Source organism: Euleptes europaea, chromosome 8 (assembly GCF_029931775.1).
Source record: "Euleptes europaea isolate rEulEur1 chromosome 8, rEulEur1.hap1, whole genome shotgun sequence".
NCBI classification, from domain to species: Eukaryota; Metazoa; Chordata; class Lepidosauria; order Squamata; family Sphaerodactylidae; genus Euleptes; species Euleptes europaea.
The window spans coordinates 30,495,392-30,513,395 of NC_079319.1; the positions used below are offsets into that span (position 1 = coordinate 30,495,392).

The 18,004-nt window shown below is 42.2% G+C and overlaps 1 protein-coding gene across 1 annotated transcript in view; it reads right to left on the reverse strand.

The window, feature by feature from the left end:
* The window catches only part of CNBD1 (cyclic nucleotide binding domain containing 1), a 198,052-nt gene that overhangs the window by 82,617 nt on the left and 97,431 nt on the right, over nucleotides 1-18,004 (reverse strand). The window contains exons 6-7 of the mRNA XM_056854894.1: nucleotides 8,062-8,196; nucleotides 877-1,009 (exon numbers count right to left, since the gene is read on the reverse strand). Of these exons, the coding sequence (XP_056710872.1) occupies nucleotides 877-1,009; nucleotides 8,062-8,196 (268 nt within the window). The remainder of the gene's footprint in view (nucleotides 1-876; nucleotides 1,010-8,061; nucleotides 8,197-18,004) is intronic.

Sequence of the window (18,004 nt, forward strand, 5' to 3'; positions counted from 1 at the left end):
CTTTTATCTGTTTTGAATCGCTCACCCTCCAGCTTCAGCAGATGACCCCGCGTTTTAGTATTATGGGAGAGGGAGAAAAACTCCCTGTCCACTCTCTCCAAACCATGCATAATTTTATAGACCTCTATCATGTCTCCCCTCAGCCACCTTCTTTTCAAGCTAAGCAGCCCTAAGCGTTTTAACTGTCCCTCATAGAGCAGTTGCTCTAGTCCCCTAATTATTTTGGTTGCTCTTTTCTGCACCTTCTCAAGCTCTGTAACATCCTTTTTTAGGTGTGGTGACCAGAACTGTACACAGTATTCCAGTTATATACCCTCAGCCTAATCTCCTTCACAGTGATATTGTAAGGGTAAAATAGAGGAGGTTAGAATGAGAATGTAAGCTGATTAATGTCTTTATTGGGGAGAAAAACAGTGTATATATATGAAAATAAATAAATGACACCATGATGTTGTGTCCCACATTTCAGGAACTCAGCATTACAGGAAGAAGAGTGGTAAACTGGACTCACAACTGCCATACTGGTGGCAAACCCAATTTGAAATGATATCCATGGGCAAAAACGCACGGTCACTTTAGCCTCCTTTATTCCCTGTTTCAACCAGGATTCAGCCAGGATCAAACTCATGCATTTCGCCGAACGTGCGTTTGATCCTGGCTAAATCCTGGCTGTAACAGGGAATAAAGGAGGCTAAAGCGACCCTGCGTTTTCGCCCATGAGTGCCTATGCATTCTCACATAGTCTAGATTTGCCACGTGTCTCATATGGACCTGGGGAGGTGAGACTGAATCTGGTGTCAGAGTTTTAATCTAACACATTTCACTTGTAGAATGCAGAAATACATAAAAAGTTGTTGCCACGTTAGTGGTCCTCACCATGCCCTTTCAGAAACTTCTTCCATTTTAGGTGAGCAGTCAGCTGAAATATAAATACCAAAGGCCAGTTTTGATAAAATAGAGATCCTCGGATTAATTCTTCTTTGGCAAGTTTTTCACGCTTTGCCAGTTCCTGAAAGACAGTTTCATGTTTAAGATTAGCAATAAAGGATACATATTTGGAAAGGGGGGGGGAGAAATACCCATAAAGGCAGTAACAAAATACAACACTAGCGTCTTTCAAATCCCACAAGAGAAATGGAGCTCTGAGAAACAGAGAGTTTGGATTTTGGAGGGTTGATAGAGTGGACTACGCTGCCAATTCATAGCACAGACAAACTTGATTTATACTCATATGTATATTCATATGGGGGATAGAAATTATTTTAAATTGAAAAGAAATATGAACAATAGCTGTCTGCAACACCACTTCCTTGCACTTGTTTGGTACCCCACTTAGCTGGCCACCTCACTTGAAATGGTTGAAGGAGCCACTTCGCACAAATCAGGGCACTGGTTTCAACATGGCTGTGTTTCAAGGGGCCATCCCCTCAGTTAGGGTTGCCAGGTCCCTCTTCACTACATGAGGGAGGTTTTCTGGGGCAGAGCCTGAGGAGGGCAGGGTTTGGAGAGGGGAGGGACTTCAATGCCATAGAGTCCAATTGCCAAAGTGGACATTTTCTCCAGGTGAACTGATCTCTATTGGCTGGAGATCAGTTGTAACAGCAGGAGATCTCCAGCTAGTACCGGGAAGTTGGCAACCCTACGCTCAGTACAATTGGCGATGAATTGGGTCTAAAGCAGGGGTGGGCAAAGTTTCGTTAATCATGGTATATTTTTTTACTAGACTCTTCACAGTCCACATGTTTTAAACTTATAAAATAAGACTGCATCCTCAGGATCTCTTTAACAATTAAGGTGTAACCCATGGCACAGAGTGGTAAGCTGCAATACTGCAGTCAAAAGCTCTGCTCATGACCTGAGTTCGATCCCGACGGAAGTCGGTTTCAGGTAGCTGGCTCAAGGTTGACTCAGCCTTTCATCCGTCCGAGGTCAGTGAAATGAGTACCCAGCTTGCTGGGGGTAAAGGGAAGCCGGCTCAAGGTTGACTCAGCCTTCCATCCTTCCAAGGTCGGTGAAATGAGTACCCAGCTTGCTGGGGGTAAAGGGAAGATGACTGGGGAAGGCACTGGCAAACCACCCCACAAACAAAGTCTGCCTTGGAAACGTCGGGATGTGACGTCACCCCATGGGTCAGGAATGACCTGGTGCTTGCACAGGGGACCTTTACCTTTACCTTTTAATCCGACTTTAATGAACTGGCTTTTGTACTTGTTTCTGAAAATACAGACATGGGAAATGTCTTGCTACTTTGAATCCAGATCCAGTATTCTGTGCAAGAATTCAAGCAGGCGTTAGCTGATATGATGAAAACTGGCTTTGGATACTTGATCTGGTTTTCTCTGGGGACAAAATGCATGTCTGGGTAATAAGGGATTTTCCACACTGCCCTTGTCATGGAGCAAAAAAGGAAAAAAGGGAAGAGGTACTTGCAACGAGAAAAGAGAAACACATAGCCAGAACCTCCAACAAGCAATATGCAAGGTGAATATAAACAAATATCAAAAGAGGGTATCAAGGTAAATGCCACATATGTCCCTTCCTTAGATGCCATGCACTGCAATCAGTAGTACAAACCAACAAAAATTCAATTATTTGACTGTTTTTCTGCTAACGCTGAACTCATGTACTAAGCTTTTAAAATTTTTGTATTAGAAAAAAAAGTATGCCATCTCTCCAAGACCTTGCCCAAGGCAGCTTACAAAATAAAAATGATAACAACAAAACATCAAAAGATATTAATTCAAACACACCATTAAAAATCCAGACCAACACAAAAACATAGACCAACAAAATAGACCGCTGACAGCTTAAAAATAAGTTTCTAGACTCAAATGGTGTTTTTAAAAATAACCCCCTTATTAAAAGCCTAGGCGAACAGAAATGTTTTGGCCTGGCATCCAAAAGAAAGCAACGTAGGCACCATATGAGCCTCAAGGGGTTTAGAAGGATGACACCCCCTCATCTACATCCCCATGTGAACCTGCCCATTGTTTAATACCAACTTTAATACCACCTGTTTCCGGTACTCCCAACTTCAAAGGTTAGATCATCAGAGACTGCGGATAAGACCTTTCCTAAAATGGATAGCCTCCCCAGATACCTGTGTCTCTTTACAGTGTGATCCCAAACAGATTTACATCCTTCTAAACCCACTGACTTCTGCAGACTTAAAAGGGTACAGCTCTGCTTAAGACTGAAGTATTAGGCACCAAGTCAAAAGAGGTGGTTTTTCCCCTCTCTTTTGAGCATTTTTAGCTGGCAGCAATTTATTTGGTTTCTCAAACATTTTTGCAGTGGATTTTATTATGTGACTGTGAATTTATGTCACTGATATCTCACCTTTCCTCCATCATCAAACTCAAGGCAACGTATACAGGTCAGGATGCAGACCAGACTCAGACTTGATTAGCATCGACAAAATGCTAGATCTTAACATCTTCCAGCAATACCCTGAGACTGAAATGGTTGGAGGAGGCTTGCTAGCAGAAAGGTGGGGCATAAATATTTTTTAAAATATCATTTCAGAACAAAGAATATGCTTTTAATTAGAAAAAAGGATCACAGTTTTTAAAAAGAAATGAGTGCATTAGGTTTTATTTTCCTAATATGTGATGTTTGTAGCATAAATTAAAGTCAATGTTGATCCTATCGGTCTCAACAAAGACCCAGTGGTCCTTTGAAGTATAAGCTGCTGTTTAGTAAATCAAAAGAAGCTGAGTTGTAAAGCAACAGAAAGAAGCCTTCAAGGAGATGTGGCTCCAGTCTGAGATTAACAAGATTTGGTTCCCACTCACCATACACTCATCGTGTCCTCTTTACAAAGCCTGTAGCTATCAGGCACATCATGCCTCAGTCTTTTAACTTTTCCTTTGTTTGCTGTCAAATGCATAGGGCTACACAAAGTTCTAATGAAGAACGAACAAAAGCTAACTAAACCCAAAAATAAAAATTGTAATAAATGGATGTCCTGGGTTCTTACTTCACGTTGTATTAACTCATTCTACAAATTGACTAACAGCATTTGCAATGTGCTTCATTTTGGCCCCAAACCAGCATGGAAATGTAAAAAATATAGACTAAAGAAGACAATGGATTAAGTGGGAAATGTTCCTCAAGTGATTGGCTGCATCATACAACATACAAATGCATATTTAGGTACTTGAGCTCAATATGCTGGTCTAAAATATCTGGATCGAGTTTGGAATGTATGTAATGGTCAAACAGGGAATAGTCATCGAAAATGCCAAAAGTAGCAGGTGGCATTTTCCCCAGACAGCATACCATTTCCAGCTAAATATGTGACTGTGTCATGTTCTTCAGCTACGGCTGTTCTGCACTGAAAATCCCAATAGGAAGCTTCCATCTGATGCTGAAATGGTAGTGAATTGCAAAGTGGGAGGGCAGTTGAGTCTGGGCCCAATTTGGAGTCGGTTTCAATTTAGCACCAACCTTGCCCTGCCAGCTCCCTCCCCCATCCCAAACTTACATTGGTGAGAGTGGTAGTAGCATGGAGGCTGCAAAGAATAAGAAGACTCCACTTCCCTGTGAAAATGCTTCAACACATCCATTCAAGTTGCCAACTGGATGGGGTGGGGGGGAATGTCCTGTTCCTTTAATTACCTGGCACCCAATGGGAAACTTGGGGTTGGGGACCTGGAGGGGGAAGTGTTTGAGAATGCCATAACATCACTTCGGTGAGAACCCAGAAGTGACATCACTCAGCACCTGACACTCTAGAATTCACCGGAAACTATAGCTTTACATCACTTTTGGGTTTGCTCCCATGTGACATCATAGGATCTCGGACTCAAAAGGCTCCTAGATTCATTCCAGTTCTGTGTAGAAATGTGCTTCTTAAGATAAAACTGTAAGTTAAACTGAAGCTACATGATTGTATCTCTTTTTTTGTCTTTAAAAAGTGGCCATATGAGGAAGAGGCAATATGATTAGAATAATGGGAAAGGAAAGGGGAGGTTAACTCTGCTGTTCAAAACTTCTCCCATGGCTGCTTTTAGACTAGTTAGCTGAAAAACACAAGCATGATATGAATACCTGTCTTCTTTCCCTATTAGGGCTAAAAGCAGCCCTCAGAAGGGAATTGGAGATATGGTGCAGTGAAGGGGGGGGGGAAACCCCTCCGTTTTCACAGTGTCATGACCCTAATCTATATCAGATCGCCTTATGACTGTTTTGCAGCTAAATTACATGCAATCACAGACACCCAATCTCATGTGCAGTTTGGCTCGCATTTTCAGTTCAATGAATGACTACACATGCACCATGACTCATTGAATCAAACCAAAAGGATCACGTCACAAAACTGGCTTAAGTGAGAACAAATGCACAATAGAATTTACTAGGTCTCAATTTTCTTCTTATTGATAAAAAAAAAAAAACTTTGCAGATGGGAAAGAAGGAATGTTCAGATTTTTTACCAGCACATTTAAGGAAAGAAAGTTGCAATGGGCCACATGCATTGTGTGAAATTGGCCTTTAAAGAAGGGATGGAGAAACTACAACATGAAGTCCACATCTAATCCAAGTGAGCTTTTCATCCAGCCCTGGAGCTGCCCTGCCTTGTAATAATTTGACAGGTGACGGAAGGAAGCAGGTGTAGCAGCAACAGCATTGTGCTACATTAATCAGCGGTATCAGTCTGGACCTGCAGTAACATGATGCCATAATGACAACACCAATACTGGGCAGGGAAGGTATAAGAGACTCCGACCAGCTGACATGAGGGTGGAATGCAGAAGCAGTAGCCAAGGAGGCAGTCTGGAGCCAACGTCTTTTCCTTGACAGATGGAGCAGCAAACACTCCTGCCAGGAGGAAAGACAGAGCCAGCATGCATCAGCCCTGTTTACTTGTGGGAAAGGGCCTGAGAACCTTATCTGAGGTGACAAGCAGTCAGCGTTGAGTAATATTTTGAGTGATCTAACATTTGAGGTGAGTGCCAACACCAAATATCCTTAAAGAGAACTGGGAACAATGTACCTATCTACAGAAAGAGGGAGGGGGGGAGATGAGTTGTTGATCTTTTTACACTTATTTTGTAATATGAATTATATTGACAAATGAAGAAATGGCTGGAGTTTAAAGCTGGAATAGTTTTTAATGTATTTTAATCACTTCCCCAGTCAAATGGAGAATGGTTAATTTCTTAAGCATTTCTGGACTGTTGTATCATTTCCATACTCAGAGCTAAAAATTCTTCCTGTCCCTGCTTTGCAGAATAGCAAGTTATTCCCCTACTCACATTTACAAATACGTGTAAGGGCAAAGTGTGAACCACTACCTGAACTTCAATAACTATTTTACAGCTTCCAGAGGATGTTTTCAGCAAACAAACCCACTATTTCAATCATTATATCTTTAAAAGCAGGGCCATAGCCAAGATGGGTCACCAAGTAAGCCACCAAGCCTGGCACACTGTTTTGCCCCCTCTCCACCAATTTTTTGAAATAAGTTTGATTTGTGACATTAAAGCTTCCCCTTATAGAGAAGATGCTGGTTTTTTATTGTTGTTGTTTTTAGTAAAGGGACATTTATGGGTAATAACAAAGAATTAGTGGTAGTTGCCTCTGTTAGGATACTGCTCTGAATGACTCCCACCTGATGTTCCAAGTTTTGACCTCCTAATCTTTCGGCTCAGTATTGCTTTTGGAAACTCAGTATCACCTTATGTTATTACCATACTGTTTAGCTTCCATGATTCTAAACATGGCAGTGTACTTCAGTGGGGTGTGAGAAAATTTTAGGAAGATCCTTTAAAGAACATGTTCCTTATAAACAGGTAACAGTGTCCAAACTTAAATATAACTGTTTCCAGCTTGTATGTGTGTGGTGCTAACAATTCATAGACACTAAAATACACGGACTTTTGGGCACAGAAACATAGTTGTAGATATATCTGTTGGCAATGATGAAATTACTGGCTTTCCATTATTTTATTAGACTCTCATCATGGAAAAGTGGTAGCCTTACCGACCAAAGATGCTACCTTCCTGCTTTTAAATTACACAAAGTATCGGTCTTTAGTCTTGCAACCATGGATGAGCTCCAAGTAAGAATTTTCACACTGCAGTGATGATAGGGGATATGGAATGGTATAGTATAGTCCAATCTCATCAGTACTAAACTGTCAGTACTTGGAAGAGACCTCAAAGGAAGACTCTGCAGAGGAAGGCAATGGAAACCACCTCTGCTTAATCACTTGCCTTGAAAACCCCACCAGGGATTACTATAAGTCATCTGTGACTTGACGGTACTTTACACACACACACACACACACACACACTGATGGTAGGCATGAATAACCCATGATTTATCAATCCGAATGCAACTTGCCATCCATGAATGGCAGTCCACTTGAGGCTCAATATGTTTCATATTATTTGCAGCCTTTTTGGGACAGAAAAATATTGGCGGGGGGGGGAGATAAATAGCTGGCAGGCCAATATATGGCTCACTGGTTTCATTTTGGCTTGGTATATCACAGTGAGGATTCCCCTTTCCATTTATTCAGAAATGTTATCTCCAAATAAGTTTCCACTGCAATCATCTGAAACAAGACAATGCAAGTCTCAGAACATTTTGCCGGGAGTAAGCACCATTGATTAGACTTGAATAGTTTTCTAGTAGACTTACTTAGAATGGCACTGTAACAGCTGTAGGGAATAGGTCATCAGTAGCATCTGGGGGTACCTGGGGCTCCCCCTCCGGGCTTTTATCATGCTTGGCTCCTATTGCCAAATGCTCTCCCATATTTATCTTCCAACACTGGGAGAGCTGACCTTTTAAAATTGGTAAGATCTGCGTGCATTGGTAGGCTTCAGCTTTATTAGAGGGTTATTTGGTTTCTATAAAGAATGAAATGTTTTTAAACTGTTATATTTTCATATTTGTTGTTGGCCACCCTGAGCTTCGCTGTGGCGGAGGGGGAGGATGTAAATTGAAAGAATAAACAAACAAAGAAGCAAATAACTTCACAGTACTTTTAAAATGGCATGCTAATTTCTGGTTCTCACCAGAGATGCCTTACATGAAGGACATTTACTTACCTCCCTTAATCGTAAATATTCTGAGGATGCAATCTTGAGAATGTCACAGTTCTCCTCAGTAACAACTGTTAGCGTATCAAGGTGCAACCTTTCCGGGAGTGGAATCAGAGTCCCAAAACAACTTCCTGGACCAAGCTTCCAAAATAAATGAAAGAAACTGAATATAATCGAGCATCCTTTCCTTTTTGACAGGTAAAACAGAAAGTGATAAAATACACCTATCAGTACATTTTCTTCATCTCAATGAAATAACCGTACAAAGAAAGAAAAATAATATACTCCATGAAAATTCAAATAAATGGTAGGTCCTAGTTTATATACTTTATACAAAATGTGTAATGAAATTGTTATCAGAGTACTCGACAATAAGTTAAAAATGTTTATATTTTAATGGTTTCTTCTGTGAAACCATCTTGTATTATTCATCAGCTAAAAGAGGTCTTAGCTCAAGAACATGCCCACTAATTACTAAGTGAGAAAGATATATCCAGCTGGAGCAGTACAGAATGTACACTAAACCTTCCAAAAATGAAAGTTTGTTTCTGGAAATAGGACCTGATGGTGCTTTTTCTAGCACTGGGAGAATGCAGATAGTACACTTAAAAAACAAAACAAAACAAAAACCTGTAGATATTGTTTGATATTATAATATTGTTCAACAGCCAGCATTAACTGAATATTTATGAGCAAGATAATTTCTATGGGTTACAGCTAAAAATTTATAAGTGACAGTCCATTGGCAGAGCACATCCTTTCGGCCTCTAGTCATTTACCTCAGTTTAGGAAGCTGTAGCTTAAGCAAAAACAACAACAACCACCCTCCAAACCACCACCATTTTGTTGGTAGTGGAGAGAAGACAGCATACTATTCACCTGTGGGATTCTAACAGGGCAACCTGGCAGCCCAATCTTATACGTAGGGACCGGACATATGTTCCATTTTGCTGGCCTCTTTTTCTACCTTGCCTCCATCTTGGTTCCATGACCAGATTATATCTGCCGGTCACATGGGGCTCATGAAAAGCAGTTCCAGGCGTTTATAGTATGTGAGATTATAGAGGATGGGTAGGAGTTGAGACACTCAGCTTAATGGCTTTATAGCCCATTACATATATACTCAGTATTTACACACAAAGCAACTACAGATTGTATTCCATCTATGCTGCAAGCATAGATATGTTCCTGGCTGCCAGTGGAAACACTCCCTTCCACTGCTTAAGGCAAAGGTTGCCCTTCCAAATGCTTCCATTCTATCATAAATGTGGCTTGTCATATTTTCAGATTTACAATCCTGGCTTCCACTACAATTTCCCATTGGTAATGCACAGCGGATTGCAGAACATAAAGGGCAGGGAATCTTGGGACCATGGATACCAGCTGTAGAAGATCAAGGCTGAACTTCTATTTCCCTTCTTGTTTCGGGTATGAAAACCTGGCACAAGCATTCTGACACAAGATAAAGGGCTTCTAGCCCATGGTTCACTGCCTGTGGCCAGCCCACATTGTTTCTCTGTCTAATTATATTTTTGTAAGTGGCTTTGGGTCCCCAACAGAAAGTACAGTAGGATAAAATATTTAAACAAATATATTAAAAATTACTCCCAGGAATAGTCACTCTTGTGGTTTGGCTGACTTCTGGAGGACAGCTATTTTGCATGTTTCAGCTATATGCCATTAAAGAAACCATTTGGTAGTCTTTCCAGTTACTAAGCTGTTTTCCATTGTATGCATACTGAAATTTAGTTCTTTTATATATGAAAGAGAGGTAGCAACAATACTGATATCCTTTCAGTGAATCAGTAAGCAAGGCCTATGCATCTTTACATATATACAGTTGCATCTATATTTAATCAAATCTAACCGTTTGGCAGCCATGTGTTTCTTTAATAAATGCCATGTAATGCATATTAATGTCTGCTTCTTATATTTCACATATAATGTTGAAATACATAATTTAATATGTATTATATTGCAGGAAAAAACTGAAGACTTTCACAGGAACAGGTTTGACAAATTAAGCAAACATTAAGCAATGCCTATAAATATTGCCTCATGCTTTCCTAAAATGCCTAGAGAGAAAAAAATGAAACATCTAATATATTGCTTCTTCCTGATCCTTTTACACGATAAAAACTATTTAGATTTTATAAAATGCATACTAGTAAACACACACTTAACATTTGCTAATAAACAAATACCCTTTTATGATCTTGGTAATGGATTGACAATAAAAAACAGTTTCACTTCCATTTAAAAGGTTGATTTTATGAACAGCAGTAAATATTCTAGCCCAGGTATTATGATTCAGTTCCTCCTGCCATCTGTTGGTCCCCTGTTGTCATTGCATTCCACCTCAACAAAAGTAGGGATTCAGAGAGCACACCTGACTTCTGTCATTTGGACATCGCCCTATAATGTCTTTTCACCGTTTTCAATTAATCTAACCCATCCTATATTTTAACTTATGTATTTATTACCTTAACTTCCCATCAGTCTTCTATCATAAAACTCAAAGTGATATTCATAGGCATCTCAGAAGTCTCCCATCCAGATACTGATCAGATTCAATCTTACTTCACTTCAGCAAGGTTCCTAGACGATGCAACTTCCAACTACACCCAGATACCATTACCTTATCTGTTTCCCTAGCCTATTAGTAAAACCACATGCTTTGCAGATGGTGGGAGGGGGGTGACTGGCAAGGTTTGCTGTGGCAAACTAAGCTGACTTGTAAGTCCCTCACAGTTAGGGTTGCCAACCTCCAGGTACTAGCTGGAAATCTCCTGCTATTACAACTGATCTCCAGCCGATAGAGATCAGTTCACCTGGAGAAAATGGCTGCTTTGGCAATTGGGCTCTATGGCACTGAAGTCTCTCCCCTCCCCAAACCCTGCCCTCCTCAGGCTCCGCCCCAAAAATCTCCAGGTATTTCCCAACCTGGAGCTGACAACCCTACTCACAGTCCACACTACCACTGGAGGATGTAGCACTGGCTTCTATAGACGTTTTCCATAGAGTCATTTATTTTTGTACACCATGAACACTTTTACTACAAGCAGACCAAATCACTTAAAAATCATTCAAAGGCTCAGTTACTTACATATCTACTTACTTACGCAGAGAGACATTTGATCAGGGCCAGCGTCAGTATTCCCTGAGGTGGGGCAGTTGCCAAGGCTCAGAGCTTCATGTGGAGCCCACTGCTACCGACCCCCCCACCTGCCTACCCTTCCCCAGTCCACTCACTTGTAAGTGCTCTGCCATCAACTTCCTGATTTCACCTGCTGCCCAGCAGTGCCGGGGAAGGGTGTGCAGGTGATGAACAGCAGCAGCGCTTGTGGCAGTGGCTATGGTGTCCAGTGCAGCTGGAGAAAGGGCATGCAGGCAGGTGTGAACATGGACAGTGGGAGGGCTTGCAAACAGGTGGGGGAAGGATACACAGGTAGGGTTGCCAGATCCCCCCCTGGCCACCAGCAGGGGATTGGGAAGTAGGGTTGCCAGATCCCTGTTGGGATCCTCCTGGAGATTTGGGAATAGTTCCTGGGGAGGACAGGGACCTCAGTGGGGTACAATGCCGTAATGTCCATCCTCCAAAGCATCTGTTTTCTCCAGGGGAACTGATCTCTTTAGGCTGGAGATTATCTTTAATTCCGGGGGATCCCCAGGTCCCACCTAGAGGCTGGCATCCCTATATGCAAGCAGGTAGGTGAGGAATGGAGGTATGAAAGGCCTCTGGTGATGGGCAGAGGAGAGGAGGGGAACTTGGAAGCAGCCCTGGCTGGTTTTTATATTATCAATAGAGGTTGTCATTGTTTTCTTCTTCTCAGGAAACCATGCATGCCTGATACCAATTCGCATCATACCCTAATACTTTATATGATTGTACAACTCTCCAGACAAGAGTAGACCCCAAACGTTTAAAGGATTATGGCCCGAAACACCTTTTTTACCATTCTCCTTTTATTTTTTAATCTTTTAATATCCAGCCTGATAGAGAGCTCTGAAGACTCGAAAGATTGCACAGTATTTTGTGTCATTTTGATTTGTCTTAATAAAGGGTGTTATACTTTGGGGAGGGGGGATTTTACATCTGTAATGTTTTCAGATAGGCTCCTTTCAAGTTAATGAATTTATTGTAGGTTTTATTGTTGCACTTTTTTTGTGCTTAGCTGATTTACAGTGTTTGGCAAAAACTATTTTCTTTTCCTTTCTTCCTAATTTGACTTTATTATCTCACAGAATGCACATTGAGGCACCATGTAGCTACTGTGTCATTCCCATTAGTTAATTAATGTACATCATAGATCAAAAATGCCACAAACAGAAAAGGGTCTTAAGCATGTAATGCCTTCAGAAATGTATTATGTCAGAAACCCCAGTCCTTTCTAAATCTATTTGCTTGTATGGAAGCTTCATTAACTTTGCTAACATTTACATTTATGGGAGAGTCATCTCTATGTGCCCAAGCCCAGACTGCTCAGTAAGTCATGAAGGGAAGAAGAAGAGTTGGTTTTTATATGACGACTTTCTCTACCACTTAAGGAAGAATCAAACGGGCTTACAATCACCTTCCCTTCCCCTCCCCACAACAGACACCCTGTGAGGTAGGTGGGGCTGAGAGAGTGTGACTAGCCCAAGATCACCCAGCTGGCTTCATGTGTAGGAATGGGGAAACAAATCCAGTTCACCAGATTAGCCTCCGCTGCTCATGTGGAGGAGTGGGGAATCAAACCCGGTTCTCCAGATCAGACTCCACCACTCCAAACCACCGCTCTTAACCACTACACCCCACTGGCTCTCTGAAGAGGAGTGGTGGATCTTCTCATATGAACACAAAGCAGTCATGACTGGAAATATATCACTAGATATTATCTGGGTCTGGCTCCTTCTAAAGAGAGCAAACTGTGCACATTTTTGCCTGACATGAGAAGTTTTTGCTTTAGGAACAGTTAGGCAGCAACTCAGCTGGTGAGGTGGCCACTTCTGGGTCTTGCCACCAGTCCGCCTCATTTCGGCCCAGCCAAACAGCTGATGTAGCAACTGTTTAAGGGCTGCCGTAGTAGCCTTCTCACAACAGCCACTACCTAGGAGAGTTTTTCTTTATACATTCTGAGTTTTGCCTGTATCTTATGAATAATGTCTTTGTTTAATCAGTATTTTGTAGTTAAACACATAAGTGTCTCTGTCCATTAGCCATAGGGTTGCCAGGTGCTCCTTTGCCACCAGTGGGAAGTATTTGGGGTGGAGTCTGAGGAGGGCGGGGTTTGGAGAGGGGAGGCACTTCAGTGCCATAGAGACCAATTGCCAAAGCGGCCATTTTCTCCAGGTGAACTGATCTCTATCAGCTGGAGATCAGTTCTAATAGCAGGACTCTCTCCAGCTACTACCCGGAGGTTGGCAACCATAATTAGCCATACATACCAGGGAGAAATACACTTTTGTATCTAGGGTTTGGGGGTGGATTTTTTCCATAATTGCTAACGTTTGTGTGGGACACTGCTAGTTCTGGATTCAAATCCATGTGATTTTTTTTGGGTTCCAGAGCTTCAGTACCAGTACTTTCAATGGGGAATCTATTGCAGGGTTTAGGCAGCTGTTTATAAAGACAATGACACAAAATTTGCACAAAACGTATTGCTCTCTCTAATCTGAAGACCCCCCCCCCCCACGTTTCTAGCAAATTGGAACAAGGGATGCGGTTTTATAGACTCCCATCTCTCAACGCAGGCACAATTCTCTCCACTGATTCCTATCAGGAAGGAAAAGATGGCCTCAGTCACCAGCATTAAAAAAAAAAAATCCTATCTGTATTCATTTCATTCTCCCACTTTTACAGTGACTGACAATTCAATTTTTTTACCTTTCTGGTGAAAACTCTGGGTTTGCCATGTTTCCTTATGATCTGTTGTTTCGCAAAGTGATGAAGGAGAACAGGCATATTTTACTCCCTATGGGGGACACTGCCGGGGCTGGAGTGCATGCTGCATTGCTGATAAGCACCCAAACTTGAGGGTGGGGGGAACAAATTGTTTGGGGGAGGGTGTTTCCTAATTCCCAAACATACTGGACTTACCATTCCAGAAAATCACAGAAATGATCTGAAACAGCAATTTCCTTGTATATCTTCAGCTTGGGAAATTGGTAATGCATAACCCTTATGTCTGTTGTTCTTTCAAGACAATGCCCAGACCCTCTGTTTATTTCAATGACAGCTGTCTGAGGAAGGACCTCAAGCTCTCATGCATGAGGCATACTTCACAGACCCAGGGAAGCTCAAGAGACTACTTAAAAGATGTTCCTGCTTGGCAGTTCAGAGCTTCCCTTCAGGTCCTTCTGTATACTGATACAGATGGATGGATACTCCTTTTATGCCATTGTATTTATATGTTTTATTATTGTAAGTCACCTTATGACAATGCAGGATATATATTTTTTAAAAATAAATAAATGAGGAGTGGTCGGTACAAACAGACAAGCTTCACTTGAACAAGACAGCTCAACTTTGTAACTTAGAAAGTAAGACCCATCAGATTTTGTTGCCTTGCTAGGTTCATCCTGTGAAGTGAGGCTGCTAAACCAACAAATCCAAACCAAATGCCAGGAAACCTTCTTCTCCACCTCCTGGATTGTTCCCTCTGCTTGACAGTAATCAAAGTTAATTTCCGCTCAGCTAGCTTTGCCAGTCCCGAGAATAGTTGTATAAAATAGTTCCCCAGAACAACATTCATTGTCATTTAGACAATTAAATGAAGAATACTTAGGCTGGATTGGATAACTAGCACTGATACTTTGCCTACAGTGACAAAAACGTCAGCCAAAGCTGTCACTGAGAAAGACATAAAAAATGGGCCTTTCCTTTCTGTTCTTAGAAAACAGCTCTGGTGCACCTCTGGCAATCTGTAAGAAAGATCCAATTTAGACAGAAAGAACAGAATTAATCTTTTCTTCCTGTCATTCTTGCCCAAGGTCAGCTATTTATTTTGATGAACCAGTGTGAGAAATTCTCAACGACCCTCTCTCTTTGTGAGCCACTCGCTTCTGCATCCTAGAGGCATTTGGAATTCATTCATTGTTTGTTTGGATGAGACCCGGTGAGAGACACAATAGTTTTAAATGCTTGAAAGGTAAGCCCAGTGGCATCAATTCCAGCTGGTTGATGTAAGCTCATTGTAAGTGATTGTAAGTGAACAGCAGCCGCACAAATCTCAAACAACTTCCTCCAACCTTTCCATGCCAATCAGTACAACTCAGCACACTCTTTGTGGAAGGAAGTGATTTCAGATTTTACATGAGGCCAGAAGAATGATTTATTTAGTGAACGATTTTATACACCATCTTTTGGCCCTGTGAGGGGTCCCCCAGGTGGCTCAAAGCAATTTGAAACAAAGAACACTGTAAAAACACAATAGAAGAGGTAGCATGGCACCCTCATTAACCCAAAGACCTTCTGGAACAAGAAAGTTTTCAATTTTCACCAAAAGTATAACAAAGATTGTGCTAGGCCACATAAGAGAAGAAATTCCACAACCTGAGAATGGCAGCTGAAAAGACGCTACCAATCTTCCTTCATACAAGTTAGGTTCCTACAAGGAAAGTCCCATTCTTTTAGTCCTTCAGGTCCTGTGATCCCAAACCCTTTAGGATTCTGAAGGTCAAAGCCAGCAGCTAGTATGCAAACAGGAAGCCAATGTAGTTGTAACAAAACAGGTGTTAAATTTCATTATAGTGGGTTCTGGTAAGGACTCTAGTTGCTATATTCTATGCTAGTTGAAGCTTCTAAATTATCTTTACAGGCATCTTTGAACAGAGCATTGCAATAGTCTAATCTGGATGTTGACCTTTAAAGCCCTACGTGGTTTGGGACCAACATACCTGAAGGACTCTTATGACCCACCCAACCACATCAGTCATCTTCAGAGGTCCTGTTTCAAGTACCCCAGCCTTCTGAAATTAAGAAGGTAGCAACCCAAGAGATGGTCTTCTTGGTCACTGCACCAAAACTCTGTTCAACAAGTTAAATATTTTGCATATAACCTTATTTGTAATAGTATTTCCTATCCTGAAAATTCAAGGAGGGCTTCATTATATTACAAGTGAAAGTAAAGCATAATTCCCACACCCAGCATTGCCATGTCTTCTGCTATGGTGGGACATCTCCTGCCAGCAACCCACTCTTAATAAACATTGTTGGGGCTGGTGGGGGAGGGAGCAGCATGATGCCATTTCTGGAGGAAAGTCCAGAAGTGAATCTCACCTCTGTAGGAATCACCAGAAACTCTATCATAGAATTTCAATTGATTCCCAGAGAAGCACAATATCACTTCCAGGTTTTCCATAGAAGTGATGTCACCCTGGCATAGGAGATGTCCCCCATGTCTTTGCCTTCCCTGGACTCCTGCTGGTTGCTAGGCTATGTCTGGCAATCAGCAATGCTGATTCTATGACCTTAGGCAGATCATGAGAGGGAGGGCATCTTGGGCATCTTCTGGCCATGGAGCAAGGGTCACTGGGGGTGTGCGGGGGAGGTAGTTGTGAATTTCCTGCATTGTGCAGGGGGTTGGACTAGATGACCATGGTGGACTCTTCCAACTCTATGATTCCTTGCATTCACCAATGTGTATCTTACCAGCAGCCCCAGCAGCCTAACCTACCACATAGGGTTATTGTGATATTTATTATCATATAGACATGTACATTGCTCTGAGGTCTCTGGAGAAATGGTGCGATATGATCCCACCAAAACCAACATTGAATGGTGGACACCAGGATGGACCATGCTTTTTACATCCATTGATCAGGCAACACAGAACCCTGTGACTGGAGTTTGGCCATCATTATTGCAATATACAAGAATATACAATATATTGCAATATACTGACCAATTAGCCTTCTCAGCATAGTGAGCAAATTTTAGATTAGGCATTTATATTGGAAGTAGGGCTGTTGAAAAAAAAATTCAGTAAAATTCGGATTCGGCAAAATTTTGCCCGTTTTTATTTGGGAACTGCCGAAGTCCGAACTCCCCCGCTTCGGGTCCGTGCAATTCGGCATGAGATCCAGAGTTCGGGGAAAAATTCGGCCGAATAAAGCCATTAAAAACACAATTGCGCCTTTCCGCGGCTCCGGGGGGGCATTTTTGGGGGTAGAGGTCCCAAACTTTCAGCGTAGCTTGAGGGGACCCTTCTTGCAAGAACCCCCAAGTTTTGTAAAGATTTGGTCATGGGGGCTGAGATATGGGCCCCGAAAAGGGTCCCCCCTCCTTAATGTGCATCTCTGACAATGGGGGTTTGCAATTAGCAGAGCTTGCCGCCCACTCCCGAAGCTCCCAGCCCTGACAAACAGCTGAGCTGCGGGGAGCAAGGGCAGGGCAGGTGCGAAGAAGTTTGCAAACCATGCAAAGCAACACATTTGCAACCATACAAACCATGCAAAGCAACATGTTTACAACCATGCAAACCATGCAAAGCAACACGTTTGCAACCATGCAAAGCAACACCTGACACCTGGGAGTTTGCAAACCATGGAAAGGGACAGAGGCAGCTAGCTATGCATAAGGAGCAGGAGGGGGTGGAATTTCCCCTTTTGCATCAGACTCAGGACCAGGCAAATGCATTCTTTAAGTCACAATTTGAAAGCCAGTTTTGGGCAAGCATCAAAATAGACCTAACCGATCTTATGAATGAGGGAAAACCTGAGGACACACAACTGAAGACCCCCCCTCAAACCAGGGAGAGAGAGACTCGAGGGAACACACACCCCCAGACAGAATGGGCGAAAGACCCCTTTGGCTCCCACCCACCCACAGAAACTGCTCCCTCCCCCCCCACACACACACACTCTGCTTCCCCCCCCACACACACACACAGGAGAAAAATTGTAGAGAAAAGCCCCAAAATGGGTCTTACTGTGGATGTCTTCTGTTCCATCAGGGGGCACCCCCCCC